General features: G+C 40.4%; 1 protein-coding gene across 2 annotated transcripts in view; it reads left to right on the top strand.

Moving 5' to 3' along the window:
- The window catches only part of VWC2 (von Willebrand factor C domain containing 2), a 57872-nt gene extending 45758 nt beyond the window's left edge, over window positions 1-12114 (top strand). For both annotated transcript variants that reach the window (XM_086899198.1, XM_086899130.1), the window contains exon 4: window positions 11644-12114. In XM_086899198.1, coding sequence (XP_086755324.1) covers window positions 11644-11795 — 152 coding nt within the window. In that variant the 3' untranslated portion in view covers window positions 11796-12114. The remainder of the gene's footprint in view (window positions 1-11643) is intronic.
- The last annotated feature ends 4394 nt before the right edge of the window (window positions 12115-16508 follow it).

Genomic DNA, 16508 nt, shown 5'->3' with positions numbered 1-16508 from the left:
TTTAAAACAATGCACGACACGTTGACAGTTGTAATTCATTCTTTGGCACAATTCCTGACACTTCTGTTCCTGTAAGAAGGGGTACTGTTTTTCTGGTTTTAGGAGGACAATTATTGGAAACATTCTAAATGAGAAAGGTAGAAGAGAGAAAGGTGGTGATCAGTATATATTGAAAAATATCCTTTGTGGAACTATTTGGGGTTTTTTAATGTTTTAAATAAAAATTGTGCTGGTATTGGTCTTGGCTGGGTACTTACCTTTCATAACTCAAAGGAAATGGATAAAATAAGCACAAAATCACAGATACAATCAAGAAAATGCCACAGGGCTAAAATCTTCTAGTACAAAGCTGAGGAGTTCAGATATGACAGACTACTTATTTCTGTTACTGCACAAACTTTATTCCCTTCAAGAATCTTAACTTCTGTTTCTTCTTTCTGCAGCGGTCAGCTTTGCTTACAGCTTGTCTGTATGAGAGACACTAGTGTCTGAGATCCCAAACTGCAGCTCCTTCAGTGTTGACACCTTTTTCTCATTGGTGTGTATCACTTCAGCAGCAGATTACCTAAAGAGAGGCATGCTAAGGACATCTGTACACCTACAACCAGAACAAATCATCTCTAATGAAGAGTGGCTAGAAATCTGTCTGTGAATGCAAGCCCCTAAGATCATAACTAAAACCAAAAAAAACCAAAACAAAGCCCAAAGGATCTTAGTAATGATGACACAAAACACAAAATAACAACAAAAAGCCAAACCAAGCCTTTATAAAATACCTGAACTTGCAAGGGGACTGTGTAACTGGGAGAGTTGTCACTGCTGTGACAGTCTGTCAGGACTTGAATGATACTACATTTAAGATTTTGGTATAAATCATTCCCAGTAAGAAAGATAACCTCTGGTTTAACTGTATTCAGTGCATGAATATGGTGAAAAAATGGCTGATGCTTGACTGATGTTGTTTTGTTGGTTTGACTGAATAATTCCTTGTAGTAGTAGGTAGCCACTGACCATCCTCACATATGGTATTCTCAATCCCCAGTGATTTATAGTGACTGGAAAAATATATCGATTTAGATTCTACTTCATTGCTAAAGCAGAGTTATACTGTGTTTTGGTACCACTTTTGATCTAGTTGAAATCTTCAGGGATTTTCCCAAAATAATTCTCTAAATCTTATCCTTCATTAGTATCCTGCATTTAGCCTGTGTTTCAAGACAGATAAAATCCAGACTGTATGTGCATTTTTGCCTAAGTTACTGACCGCTTCTCAGTGACCTAACTAACCTAACTGGTAGACACTACAGCCCACCAGTGCTGCAGTGTTTTGGCTAATTAAAATGTGCTTTTGGTTACAGTGTTTGCAGCAAATCTCTGAGGCCTGTATCATGTACTCTTGGAAGAGTAGAATATTTTTTAAATTTGCATAACAGTTTTTAGGATAACTTTTTGAGGATCTTTCAACAAAGGCATTTCACATGGCTTCCTTAATCTTGTGAAAAACTAGGTTCACATATTTTTTATATAAAATTTTAAAAGTTTAATAGAAAGACAATTAGGAGATAGAAATAAAGTAAAATGTACAAATACGGCCGGGTGCCTCAGCATTCAGCCAAGAGAGCACACCTTACTAACAAAGAAATGTCCTTAAAAATAGAACCCTACTACAAATTCATAAATTCTTATACATGATTCAAACATTCCTCTTAAGTTTTAGATGTAAGTTTAGATGTTAGTTTGTTTAGCCCCAACTTGCCCCCTCCCCCATAGATCAATCTTCTTGGCTCTGTTGAGGCTCACACTCCCTGATAGCAAGGTTCATTAAATTCCTCCCTTGGAGCATGGTCGTTGCTGTCTTCATCTGGGTAAGATAATTTAAGAATGCAGGGGGGTTTCTGATTTTCAGTTTCTGGGCTACATGAACCAAAGCAGATTTTTTTAATTTCAATACCATGCCACAGCCTAACACATATATATAATACCACTATTTCTAAATTCTATCAATAACAGAAATAGAAGAAACCATATTAATACAGCAAAGTTTTCCAACATCATATACATGATGTTCATTTCAATATTTGCGAAAAGCCAATAATATAATATGTATCTATAACAATCTGAAGAATAAGCTGATGTTTCCCAGTGCAAAGAAGATGTTTTTGTGCTGAGCAGGTTTTCACCAGGCTGCCCGTTATCCTGCCAAGCCCAGTTGGGTCACTGGGATGAATAAACAGCTTAAGAACGGGAAGGATTTTTCCCTGTTAGCCTCAGCAGCAGGGTTTTTAAGCTCCCATGCTACAAGTGCTGGGACAGGCAGGCATTTTACCCCACTGCAGCCCACAGACTGCCCCTTTACTGTTGCCAGTCCATGCAATGCCTGGCAATGCTTCTGCAGTTTCTGTAACAGAGGGAAAAATTAGCAATGATTCAGTTTGTTTTCTTAGATATGACTGCCCTCCCTGGGCTTCAGAAGTAATTTCCAAGGTAGCCAGTGCTATTCCCACACACTCCCTGGTCTCCAGTGCATTGCAAGCATCTCTGCAGAATGCTGCGCCACAGCTCATGACCCAGACCAAACCACCCTCCCCTCTTCCAGGCTGGCTTTAGCCCAGGCTGGTTCACAGGCCAGTCTGGATGGTGCAGGGGGAAGCAGAGAGAGAGCTAAAGGGAGTGCAGGCAGGCAGCTTTCTGCAGGTGTTACTGGGCCCAACAGGCAGGGACAGCCCCTAAGAGTTCCTGTTTCTCCCACAGCACTCTCCTGGAGAAATTGGCTGCTCATGGTTTGGACTGGTTCGCTGTTCACTTGGTAAAGAAAGCAGCTGGATGAGCAGACCGAGCGAGTGCTGGTGAATGGAGTTACCTCCAGCTGGCAGCTGGTCACTACTGATGTACCCAGGGCAAAGCACTGGGGCCACACCTTAAATCTTGTGTCCAGTTCTGGGTTCCTCACAAGGACATTGATATGCTGGAGCATGTCCAGAGAACAGCAGTGTAGGGAGTGCATGTCATATGAAGACTGGCTGAGGGAGCTGGGGTCGTTCAGCCTGAGGGAAAGGTGGCTAATAAGGAGACCTTATTGCTCTCTAAAACTACCTGGAAGGAGATTGCAGCTAGGTTCAGGTCACTTCTCCCAAGTAACAAGTGACAGGATGAGACGTAGTAGCCTCAAGTTGGATCAGAAGAGATTTAGACCGGATATTAAAAAAAAAAAATTCTTTATAGAAGGAGTGGTCAGGCATTGAAGCAGGCTTCCCAGGGAAACAATGGAGTCACCATGCCTGAAAGCATTCAATAAGTATGTAGATGTAGCACTTGGGGACATGGTTTAGTGGAAGACCTGGCAGTGCTTGTTTAACATATGGACTCAATGATCTTAGAAATCTTTTCCAACATAAATATTGCTGTGATTCTTTGTTATCTCAGGCATCTGAAATGATTTTTCTTCATACATTCAAGCCTGATGTCTTTAATTTCCTAATCATCTGGGTTGTGACAGACTTGCAAGAAAGCTGAGCCTAAAATCGATGCACAGCTTGCTGGCTTCTAAGTTTTTATGTAATTTTCTGTGAGATACCCACAATGTTCAGCTCATGTCTAATTGGTTCTCTTCCTGGATGGCATACAATGTCCTTTAACAAGTCATAGGACGTTTGAAAATAATTTTAAGTAGCCTATTTGAGTCTTTCTGTATTTTCTCTGATAAAGGAAGTTGTTTGAAGCAGTTTATTTTTATGACAGTCAAACCTCATGTTTAATAGGGCCCTTTTATGCTTCAGGCTTTCTTTTGGCTCCTGTGGTATTGGATTGTGTGGTGTTCGATGCTCCTTTGCTTCTTTGTATTCAGAACACAAAAAGCATATATCTGAAATATGCTGCTCACTGGATACACCTGAGAGCCTAAGGAAACAGTGGCAATGGCAGGTTGCAGACCATTCCTTTCCTGCAAGCCATTTATATCTGTGCAAAGCTGTGCAGCCCATTTTGGTAGTGGTAACTATTGGCATTGTCAGTGGTTTCAGTAGTATTTGGCATTGTCATTCCAGGGTTGCTATCATCACCATCAAGTGATGTGCAAGGTGATGGAGAATCAGAACTGGGAAGAAGCAGTGATGAAAAAGATCAGTCCAGTGGCTGTGGTGGCATTGTTTCATGTTCTGTGTGTCTTTTTGGACACTACTGCAATTTCTAGAACTGGAGCCCAAATAAAATGTTTATTAACAGAGCTGTTCACACGTGATAAATGAAAAAGTAAAACAGAACATGGTCGTAAACAGGGCTTGCAAGTCTCATCAGCAGAACATTAAAACTCAGATCTTAAGCAGATTATAGCTGGTTTATGTTCTGGATTAAACCATATACACACACACAGGCACACCTAGGCTATAGCAAGTGCCAGAGCTTTGATACCCACTTTTTCACAGCAGTGCCACTAAAGACATGATCACCTTGCTTAGTTACAGAAGAACTTCCTTGGGCTCTCTCCTATCTGTCCATTCACAGCAGACACTGCTGTACACATATTTCTAAATTAGTTGGAAAAATGTTATTTTAAATTGTTTCTTCTAATCTGTCATTTTCCTATGCATCTAACAAAATATGGCCCTAACAGGAGGGGTTTTATTATTCTTAAAATCACCAAAGCTCTGTCTAGCATGAAAAAAAAAGATGCTTTCATGGAAGGTTGCATATTGCACCCACTGCTTTTTTGTTACTTCCAATAGCAGCTAGGAGATATCACAAAATGGATATACTTTTATGCTGCTTTTCCATGTCATACATATATATGCCCACATTTACAGGAGTCTGTTAGGATATATACTGTGGTTCTCTGGCTGACAGTCTCTTAAAGCATTGATTAACTGTGGAAATAGTACGTGATTTTTCACGGTCTCAAATTGCTTTTAAAAATGGGTTTACCTGAATCCTTTTTCTGTAATTGAAAACTCTCTTTTGGACTTGGTTCAGTTGTGTCCAGAGGTAGTGAGGCAAGTAAAAGATTTTGATGGATTGGGAGAGGTCAGAATCATGACAGTAGCAGGGGTGATGAACTTATTTTTGTGAGAGTATGAGTCTACTGTAATCCTAGTCACAGACTCCTTTTTCCAGTTGCTTTTCATGCTTTATCTTCTGAGCTGACATTTCCCAGAAGATAGATGTGATATATACACACACATCCATGTGAGAGCGAAACAAAATCAAGTCAGGGAGATACAGACCCCTTAGAAGAGATTAGAGATTGGAAGGACACAGAGTAGGTACTGATACCATTACAGGAGAAAGTGATTAGATTTGAGAGGGGTGAGGGAGATAATGCCTGTGTCTCAGAAATCTTTCTGTTGCAGTACTATGTGGCACAGCAGCCTTATTTTAATGTCTTACCATGCCACATTAGCACATTTCAAAACTCATCTCAAATATCCAAGCAGGTCAAAGGGACTTTGTGTTGCTGTGCACTGGGAGGCAGGCACCAACATCTGTCTGTGGTTTGGTCCTCAGTTGTCCTTGCTCCCCAGTGTAACTTCCAAAACGTCTTTGGCTTTGTATTGTGGCATCACAGGTCATCTGCAGCAGTACAGCTTAAAATGCAGGCAGGTGGTTGGCTAAATTTTTCAGCTCAGTGTTTCATTAATCTCCCTGGCATCTGCAATGAAGAAAGTCTCGAAATGTCAGAAGAAAGATCTGAGACATGAGAGGGAAGGCTTTGCTTTCTCCAGCACGTTCCTGAAATAACTGAGCAACAAAAACACTCTTGCTGTACATGGAAGACTGTCAAGTAGCATTTCTGGACAGTGAAACTTTTACATAACACAGGCAGAAGCAGATTTTACTTGAGTGCAATGATACATTTGTTTCTGTGAGATTTCTATCTGATGTAAAATTTGTAAGTGTAATGGAAACATCAGCTCAACTTTTTCATCAGTGGTTGCAACAAATGTCAGGGAGTAGTCAGGAAGTAGGAGGAAAATAGGAAACAAAACAAGAAATATTACTGTGCTACTGTATAGATCCATGATGTTTCTACAATTTGTGTGTGGTACACAGGTCCTCACAGCCCCAAAAAGAGGTAGCAGAACTGGGGGATGTGTGGGGAGGTCAGCAGGGACAGTGAGAGTGCAGAGCTGGCCTCCTCAACCTGCAGGTGAGGTAGTGAGACAGAAGGGAAGCATGATACAGGTCAATAAGATCATGAACAGTATGACAAAGGTGGAGATGGTTGTTACCACCTCTTCCACTATGGGGATTTTGAAATACCAAGTTTAGGTAGTGGGTAAACAACAAAAGAAAACTATTCTACCCTGTGTGCAATGGCTGTGCACTTCCTTGCAACCAAATTCTGTTTATCTGAGTTCAGCAAGATGTTGGAGAGGTTAATGATAGAATAACCTTTTAACTACATCCATTAACTCCGCTAACTCAGCAAGGAGAAGCCATTAACCAAATCTCCTATTCAGTGCTGGAAGCTGGATATGTGTGCTTGCTCTGTCCCTGTGTACTTCCCTATGTATCTCCTTCTGGCTGGTGCAGGTTCAGGTGGACCTTTGATCTCACCCAGCTTCTTGTATATTGTCATGTTTTTCAACACTTCCAGGGCAAAGTATAAGACCTCTCTTTTCAGGTTGTAACTGTTGGAACTGTCTCCATGACAAATGAAATAAGAGTAAATAAAACTAAGGGGATAAACGAAATATTGAGGTTACAGATTAATTGTAATTTTACAGAGTGCTCTAATACCACGTGAATGATGCCAAAACGAATGATGCCAGTGATGAATGCCAGAAAACTGTCAGGGTAGATGGGACTGCCATCAGGTGCCTTAGTAGCCTGTTTGATTCCTGCAAGGAGCTATTAGAAAGGCAGCTATGAGGAAGTTTAGTGCAGACCAGAGCCCAAAGCAGTCTTACATCAAAGTGTTGTATTACAGAGGTTGTCACTGTCGTTTTAGTTGGCATCTGCTATGACTTATTCTCCAGGCAAGCACATTAACTTGCAGTTGAACAGATTTCTCTGTCCGTGATTCGGTTTAACACATTATGAAAACAGTTGATTAAATTGTGATTTACCAAATTGCTGTATCTCATATTTTTTAACTTATTGGAACATGTGCCCATACAAAAGCAAGGGCAAGAGGAAGAGGAAATGGGAACAGCTCCGTAACAGGTTTGGTTTTGTGGAAGGAGGGGAAGAGTAGTTTCAGAGAGGCACTTCTGAGGTTGTCAAGGTTACAGGTACCTCTGCAGGTGAGTGGCTTGGGCATTCTCTGCTGAGAATTGGCATCAGTTTTTTCCTTCCAAGATAAAAAAAATTGCATTTTAATTAGATTGTTTCCTTTTTCAACACTGAAGCATAGCATATAAGTAATTAGAAACTTTCCACAGGACCATGAAATGATTTTTTAAAAAAATTACAATAGCAGCATTACCCCAATAATATTTTGAATTTTTTTTTAGTTTTTAAGTGTTTCCAAGATGAGGATCTCTTCATAATCTTTCAATGAATTATCTACCTGGATCTGCCTCCTTAGTTCTTTAGATCCAGTTAAAATGTTGCTTTTGGAAACTAGGATTCTCTGTTTCAGATGCAGGGAAGCCAAGAGCTGCATGCCAATCTGGTGCTCAGTGTGAGAGCTGAGGATTTGCACTGAACTTGCTGCTTTGAGACATTGCTGCAATGGCAGCAACTGTGCCTTAGCCCTGGGAAAGAAATCTGTGCTGATACAATCATGGTATGGCTCAAGTGGAGTCTGACAGCACCAGTTGAATACTTTAAGAAAACAAACAAGTAGTGGTAGATTTCAAGCTGCACTCAGAATTGATACAATCTGTCATAATGAATTTTCTGCCAGATTTAAGGTGATATGGAAAGATCTTCATCTGCTGTAGAGAAGTGCAGCACCACTGATTGCCTTGGTGCTATTTAAGTGTACATAGCTGGGGCCAGGAAGTTTATACTACAGAGCAAACCAGCTAGTGCTGCACCGAGCAAGTACCAGGTGCTGAATTTGGGCAGAGGAGTGGTGGAGCCAAGAAGGAACTCAGAAAGCAGTCAACCTCCTTTGTAGACCAAGGAGAACAAATTCACTGCTACAGCAGCAGCACCTAGTGAGAAAGCCCACCACTGCTGTGGGGTAGGAACAGCCAATTTACTTGGAAATGCTTTTTCATGTGCTAAGTCAGGTAATTTCGCAAACTTAACTCAAAAATAGCTTACCTTTTGAAAGCCTTGCTAAATCAATATAAACTGCCCAATTTTAAATAAAGCAGTAGTTTCAGCAAGTGCCTTGCTATTGGGGCAGCTCATCCAGTCTGGATGTGAAGGACCTCTCTCTCCAAAGGGAGTCTGAGGAAAAGGCACTCTTCAGCTTTTAAAAGCTGGCCTTTGTGTGCCTGCTGTGCCTCCTGGACTTCCCACTGTCTGTTCAAAATCCTCAATTCCTCAGTTTCCCTACTGTCCTTTTAGATAGGCAGAGAATCATCAGTGGCTTCATCATCACTGTCCCTCGAACTGGACCTGATGATCCTTGTGGATCTCTTCCAACTTAGAATATTCTGTGACTGTGTGACAGGCAGGGGCCAGGGAAGAGCTGCTGGTAGCCAGAGCAGCCCTTCACCAAGGGTCTCCAACAGTGCTGTCCCACATATACCCCTTCACTGCAGGCTGGTCTCATCAGTCCAGCCATTTCAGTCTGTGTCCTTTGTCTGCTCCTCAGAGGAAGAGGAAAGGGATGAGCATTCCCTGCTTTGTGGGAAGGGAGCCACTGGACACCATGAGTGAGGAGAAGTTAATACAGCTTCAGTTTGGGGTGAAGCTCAGAATTATTTCCCCTAGAAGTCTAACAGTTTGGAGAAGTATTAAAGTATTAAAAGGAGAGTTGTGGAATTATTTTCCCTTGTTTGGACACTGTATTGCACTGACATTTATGTGCATGATGTTGCAGTAATCCAGTCAGTTCAGCCTTTTCATTCATGACCTTTTCTGTAACATTACCCACAATGCTGTGTGTGATATTGCAGAGAAAAAGGTGAGGGCAAGGATGCCAGCTGACTGTTGTCAGCTTAAGTACTATATAAGATTTGCACTTACAGTAATGATGGGTGCAAATGCAGAACCAGAAAGTGGGTAATTTTCTAAGGAAAAGTTCCATGGTACTAAAACATTTGTTGCTGCCATTTATTTTTTTCAGGTTCCTTTCTCAGGTGGGTGGTTATTGCTCTTCTGTAGGTTTACCAAAGCAATTACTTACCCCCATATAAAATAGTTTAACAGTTGAGGTTAAAGGTCTGACTTGTTGAATCTTTACATTAAATAACTTTCTGGTGTAAAAGGGACTCATCACACATGACAATGAAGTGTTGCTAGTAGTGACTGGAGGCATTTACATTCTGAATCTGAGTGAATAATATCATGTGTGTTGCACCCTTTTTACTTCATTCCCCAGTTGGTTTCTATAACCACGTATAACATTTGCTTTTCCAGAATAAAATAAATCCTGTACAGGGGATTCACATCACTTTTTTTCCTATGGTGCCTTTTAAATAGTGCTTAAATTTCAAATGGTCTTGTAGGTTTCATACAAATTCTCCATGGAAAGTAGATTCTGCTTTTAATATTTTAACTTTTTATATCATATAGCTTTGTAAATAATGGGGCTATTACAGTCCAGCGAAACATTCAGGTGTCTTTACCTAATGTGCAGGTGAACTCATTTTGGGATGAAACTTTTTTAGGTGAAAGAAGAATACTCTATTTCACAGAAACAGAAGTATACAGTTCAGCATTCAAATATTTTTTTAAAAGTTCCACTGAGGACAGCATGGTTATCTCTGCTTTACCTTGGCTGAAACCCAGGGCACCTCCAAGTGTGCAGTGGGGGCCCAGGAGCATTCCTTCCACCCTGAAAGTCCTCCTTCCAGTGTTTCCAGCTCATAATATTTTGCATGGACTGACAGATGGAAAGAAAAGAGAGACGTATCACAGTAACATTAGGATAGTAAAGCAGGTGATTTTAGATGAGATATGCTGTATTTTGCAGTACTTTATGCATCCAAATGGGCAGGAAGTCACCCAAAATTGTGGAAGAAGTCACATGTTGGAGATAATTGCCAACAGTCAGTTCCAAAAGTAGAATAGGCTGCCCAGGGAAGTGGTGAAATCACTACCCCTGGAAGTGTTCAAAAGGTTGTGACACCTGGGGATATGGTTTAGTGGTGAACACAATAGTGCTTGGTTAACAGTTGGACTCAGGGACCTTAGAGGTCTTTTCCAACCTTAATGATTCTACAGTCAATTATTCTATGAAAACGAAGCATGGGCTTAAATTTTCAAAGCATTAAGGAGTACAACTTGGGGAAGCAAATTTCTGCAGGTCTTGCAGATCTCTTCTAGATGTAACTCTTCAGTGAGGAAAGGCTTGCTTTATGGCCAATTTGGCATCTGATTCTCAGGCTGTTGTGTGCACACAAAGACATAACCTGTTTCTCTGAGGTAATTGCTAAAACTGATTTGTGAACTATTTTTTTTGTGCTTTAAAATGCGCAGCCCAGGAGGTGGGCTACATTTCCCGCAAAAAAAGAAGCCATGCTCTTTGGTGCAGGTCTTGGACTAAACCCTCAGCAATGGAAGACTGAGCCCATCTGAGTATGGCAGACAGGCTGGCAGTCAACAAGTGTTTTGTGCATCCATAGCCTTTTGGAATTTCAGCAGTGTCAGATCAGTGTATCGTGGTTCTTCCTACAAATCCTGCTCTGATGACAGTGGTGCCAAAGTGCTGTGAAGTGGCCAGGCTGTGCCTGAGCAGCTGCTATTTGTGCTCATTGAATGGAGGGGCCGAGTTCCACTGGGGGCATGACAGTGGATAGATACGTGGTTGGAGGGTTTAATGCTGCCCTGTAAGTGCGTGTGGATTTTCAAGGCAGAAATAGACTTATTTTTAGACAGAAATATAGATAATACAGCCCTTGCAGCCTTCTGCTTTTTGAAAGAACCAGATTGGTCTTCTGAACGTTGTCCTGGTGGGTTTTTCTCCGTCTCATCCTTGGAAATGAAGTTATTTCAGTGTACTATGAAAAGAGGTGTTTGTAGACTTGCTGACTTACATAAAAGTCATTTTTATTTCATTTTATACATAAAACGTGTCCTTATTCAGAAGAGGCTGACGCTATTACACTCTGCAAGAAATAGACTATTTTCTCATGAAAGGGAAGATAAACTAATGTGATACTATGATTACTACAGAAACTAAAATGCTCTCTTCCAGCAGGAAAAAAGTAATAAATGTATAAGTGTCTCCCTAGTAGCCTACAGTAGCATTGATGAATTATCAACAGCTGGCATTTTCTCTGGCTTCAGTCCATGTCCATCTTCACCATCAGGGTGTGCCCAGGTCTCTGTCACAGTTGCATTTTTATTGCACCTTCCTGCACGGAGGGCAGAGACAATCTGTACCAGAAACATCCAGCCACTTTGATGGGCTGGGTCCTTGCATTCTTTGCTGCTTTTATGGCTTGTGCATGATGCCAATGTTTGTTTAATGTGCCCAGCATTACTCACTACTCAATAGATTTTCCATGCCCAGGTCTAGGACCATGTTAGGCTGCATTGCAGTGTGCGGTTGGTGTCACATAATGAACTCTCTCCTTCTTTCAGGCCCAAACTGTTTTGCAGAAACCCTTGTCATTCCAGCAGGCCGGGAGGTGAAAACTGATGAATGCACTATATGTCACTGTACTTATGAAGAAGGCACTTGGAGGATTGAACGGCAAGCAATGTGCACTAGACATGAATGCAAGCAAATATAGGAAATCTACACACCTACGGACTTTTTGTGGTTTTTATAAAATACCCCACAGTGGAGAGAACCCAAGATGATGCAGGGAAATCCAAATGAGAAGATTCTGGCAAGGAGGAATGAGTAAAATACTGATATTTTGTTTTTCAAAGTAACATAATATTGCAAGGCAAAAAAGTGCATATATTTAAAACATTTGTACATAAGAATACCTGTCTTAAATGTGTTATTTTCAGAGTAAGTACACTAAAATACACTATAAAATATTCTATGTATTTCTATAATACCATTATAGAGCTTAAAAATAAATGTTTTATATAGACAATACAGATTGAAGTACTGTATCATTGCCTCTTCTCTCATATATATGTACCATGGCTAAAACATTATATTTCTGTTCCAGTTTCACTATATAAGGGTTTTCTTGTGTGTCTCTTGGTTTTGTTTTGGGTTTGGGTTTGTTTTTGTTTTTTTCTGTTGCTTATTTTGAGTTTATTGGGGCAGGCAAGAGATAGCCCATGACAATTTTGACATTCTCTGTTTTTGGAAAAAAGAGAATAGGCTTTCAGAGAACATGTGTTCATTTATGAACATAAATGGGCTACAATATAGAGGTGAGTCAGCTCCATATCTTGGTTTTACTTGTGCTCCTGTCTCCTGCTCCACAGCCAAGATAACTTGGAGCAGTGGGTAATATGAAACTGGTCTCTCATAGCTGCTGCTATAAAAAATTATTCAGAGAAATTCAGTTCTTAATATTAATTTCAGACATAAAATTTATCAGCAGGACAAATATTTCCGTGACATAACATGGCATCACCATGCTGGTGGAAGTGATGGTAAGTAACCACAGACCGTCATTGATGTGATGCATAATGGAGAAGTGCAGCTTGGAAAGGCTACAGCAGCCAAGCAAGCCTTCACTGATGTGGCTCCACATTGCTAAGTCGTAGTTAGAGGTGTGGTTAGTAGCTGCACCATTCCCTAGACTCTGCTTTCGCCACCTTCTTGGAACCTGGTTCAAAATTTTGTTTGGCAGTGTTTACAGGATCTGTGGCACTCTGTATTGAATTGAAAGGTTTAAAACTCCATCTTTGAATCCATCAGAGGATTTCTAGCACATAGCCTGACCCTGATGACATGGGATGTGAATTATATCTCCCTACTTCAGCCACCAACAGCCTTTGTTTAAATTCATTTCAGTTTTAGTTTAGTTTGTCACCAAATCCAACAATATGTCTACTTTGGCTACCTGTTAAGGCAGTGGCTAAAGAAATAGAGATTTACTTTTAATCTTTTGCTGGAGAGAAGATTTCATGAATCAATATCTGAAACCAGAAGACTATTGCTTAAATGCCTTACTCTTTGCTAATTTCTCCTATGGTGTAACCTGGTTATAGGCTTTGCATCCATACAAAGTATGACTTTCTACTGCTTCTGAACACTAAGGGACTTCTGCCAGTGACTTCAGTGGATCCCAGTTATTACCTCATGTATTACCTTATTTTGATCATATTTTTATCATTGTGATTTATTTGGGAGTAAAGGATGTATGTTTTGTCTAAGACTTATGAAAGAACACCAATCCATTTCATAAGAATCAGTAGTCATATGACAGAGAGATAGCTCCTAAGTCAGTCAGAGCCATGCCTCATGGCCATGTGGGCTTCTGCTTACTGAAATCAAGTGTCTGCAAAGCTCTGAGAGAGTGTCATGAGTGTCAGTAGTCTTCCGTACATGAATTCTCAAGACAAGTGGAAGTACCCATGTAGGAAGCAGCCATGTAGCTTGAGCAGAGAAGGTGAACTTGCAACTCAGCACAGGATTGCCTTTCCAAGTAGGCTTTTTGGTGTCTCTAAGAGACACAGGTGTTTTCAGTGAACTGTGAGAAGCTCATTATTTGTGTCTGTCAACGTATGGCCATAATGAGTAAGGTTTTGGAAATCTCAACTCAGACTAGTCACTCTTGGCTTCTCCTTCACTAAAGGTTCTTGTTCTGCCTTATACCATTTCCTAGGTAAATTTCTGTTCTTTTAGGCAGTTCTCTTTGTTGAAGTAGTGAGTACAAAGTTAAAGGGTTAGTTTCTAGTGTAGTTTTTATAAATATTTTCTATTGCACATTTTTTCAAAAATATTTTTCTGTCTTTTAGTCCTGGTGCCAACATATTAATGCAGTTTTTACTGTAGTAATAGGATGGTCCTTTCAGTTGCAGGTGAAACTTCCCAGGCATGTTCATCTTGACATCCAGCATTGTGAGTGGTTTCTGAAAGAGATGGTATTTTGAGTTATGTAACTTTTTTTTTTTTTCTTGAGACACAAACTTCAGGTATTTTCAGATATTTATTTTTTTTTTCTGTTTATGGAGTGATGTAGAAGTTATACTGAGTTTTTTACCTTCTTTATTCCTAGGTCATTGGCCACATCCAGCTTTGTCCTGTAGTATTACCACATTAGAGGTGTATCTCTGAGATCGGGAAATGGGCTGAGCAAATCTTTCTGAGCAGATCTCACCAGTGCACAGCTGGCACACAGTGTGCTGTGGGATAGCCCCAGAAGGGAGCTAAACACCACACAGCCACTCACTCCCCAACGACCCACCCAGGTGGAATGGGAGAGAAGAAAGGAAACGCAAAAGCAAGAGAACTCATGGATCAAGGTGAAAATAATTCAGTAAAGAGAGAAGGGAGAGAAGAAAGAAGAAACAAAAAAGATGGCAATGGCCATCACTTGCCACCTCCCATGGGCAGGCCAGTGGACAGCCAGTTCCCGAGCAAAAGATAACAAACTTTACCTCAGCCTTGCTCCCCTCCTGTTGAGCAGAGCACTATATGGCATGGAACATTTCTTTGGTTACTTAGTTCAGGTTACCTGCTCGTTGTGATCCCTCCCAAGCTCTTACACACCCCTTTCTACCCACAGGGGATGAGTGAGAAGCAGAGAAGACCTTGACACTGTGCAAGCCCTGTTCAGCAATAGCCAAAACACTCGTGTTTCAGCATTGCTTTGGTCACAAGTCTAAACCACAGCACCCTACTGGCTATTATGGAGAGTTTATTCCATCCCAGCATGTGGTGATTCCACCAGCAGCCTCACACAGGCACAGAGGCAAATGCACCAATAGACCTCAAAAGCCAGACTACAGCCAGTGACTGCACCAAGTCGCATGTGGCAGCAGAGTTTGGGCTGAGATTTGCAGCCTGATGTGTAATGCCACTTTACGCTTAAAATTTTCTTGTTACTGGAGTTGATAATGAAAATAGAGAAAGTAAAATATTTAAAGTTAGTCATTATAGAATGCATTTGGGAACCATTTGCCTTTAAACTAATTTAATCTCAAAGCAATAAAATACAACCCCAGAACTGCTGTGGTGGCCCATGTACTAATCTAAATGTGACACTTTGGTTATGTAATATACCTGTTCATATGTAACATTAAAAAATAGGAGAAGAGCCATCTGCGCCATTTCCAGTGAGCTAAACTCCAGAGAATATTGTCCTTCCTCCTGAGGCCTAGATACTCAGCTGGTTTTTGCTACAGTGCAAACAGGATTATGGATCCCTCCATGAGGAGTTCTTCAGCTTTGCACGTGGATTGTTGTGCATGTATTTCCAGACACACTGATAACTCATGAATAATTTTGTATTTGAAGGTCTGTTGCTTGGGTAATGAATTCTTAGATGTTCTCGTGTAGCTGCATTGGCATGAATATGAGATTTCTGCTTCACTTGCTTCTGCTTATTTCCCAGTTGAAATCAAGACAAGCCATTTTTGTAGGAGTGCATCACAAATGAATGTCTTCCAACCTGTGTAAGCAGGTGCCTGAAGAGATTACATTCTAGATGGTTTCAGGTAATTATAAAATTGCACAGTTAGTGTGCAGTAGGATTCTCTGTACTACTCGTTTAAGCCACAAAAATGGAAGAGCTGATGTTCACTTAAATACTATGTGAGATTTAAGAGGCAAAATGAGAAAATGAGGAAATATGAGAGACTGAGCATTACAATAGGAATGTTTAAAAAAAAAAATAGATTTGTGAAGAATATGACAAAAAAAGTAAATGAGAAAAGTATTTGGGCACAGATTAAATTACAGGAAGTTCTAGTTGGCAATGAAAAAAAAATCATACAGTAAAGATGAATGAATACTAGGGGATGATGCCCAGAAATATTTTGGACTCTCTATCTTAGAGGATGGGTAAATTCAACCAGGCACAGCCCTGAGCAGCCTGCTGTAGCTGAACTTGCATTCAGCAAGGTATTGGATGGGGTGATCTCCAGAGGTACAAAATTTAAAACCAGATTCTAATGCCATTGTATTAAAGTCTTTAATACATGCAAGAAATAAAAAGATATAAAAGGTTCCTTCAGTTTGGAAAACAGCTATTCTTTCCATCTGGGGAACTGAACTATCATGCTTGTAAAGTACTTGATATTATTTTTAATATATAAAATGTCTTGATAAAGACAGTAACTTTAATACCTAAGTTATCATAGCTCTGTGATACATAGGAGGCTTTTAAAGGCACACATTATTTAAGAATCTAATGTAATCCAAGTAATTGCTCCATTTATTCCCCTTATCAAGCAATGAGTTTTCTTCACAGCCTGTGTTAACATGGGTTTTCTCTCTGCAAAAATACAAATTCCTGCTGCATTAAAAATCAAATTCAAACTGGGGAGACAGCACTGAACTGAATATCACAGACTATTTTCCTGACTAT

Source organism: Cyanistes caeruleus, chromosome 1, assembly GCF_971803275.1.
Source record: "Cyanistes caeruleus chromosome 1, bCyaCae1.hap1.1, whole genome shotgun sequence".
Taxonomy (NCBI): Eukaryota; Metazoa; Chordata; class Aves; order Passeriformes; family Paridae; genus Cyanistes; species Cyanistes caeruleus.
This window is presented reverse-complemented; position numbering and strand designations above follow the sequence as displayed.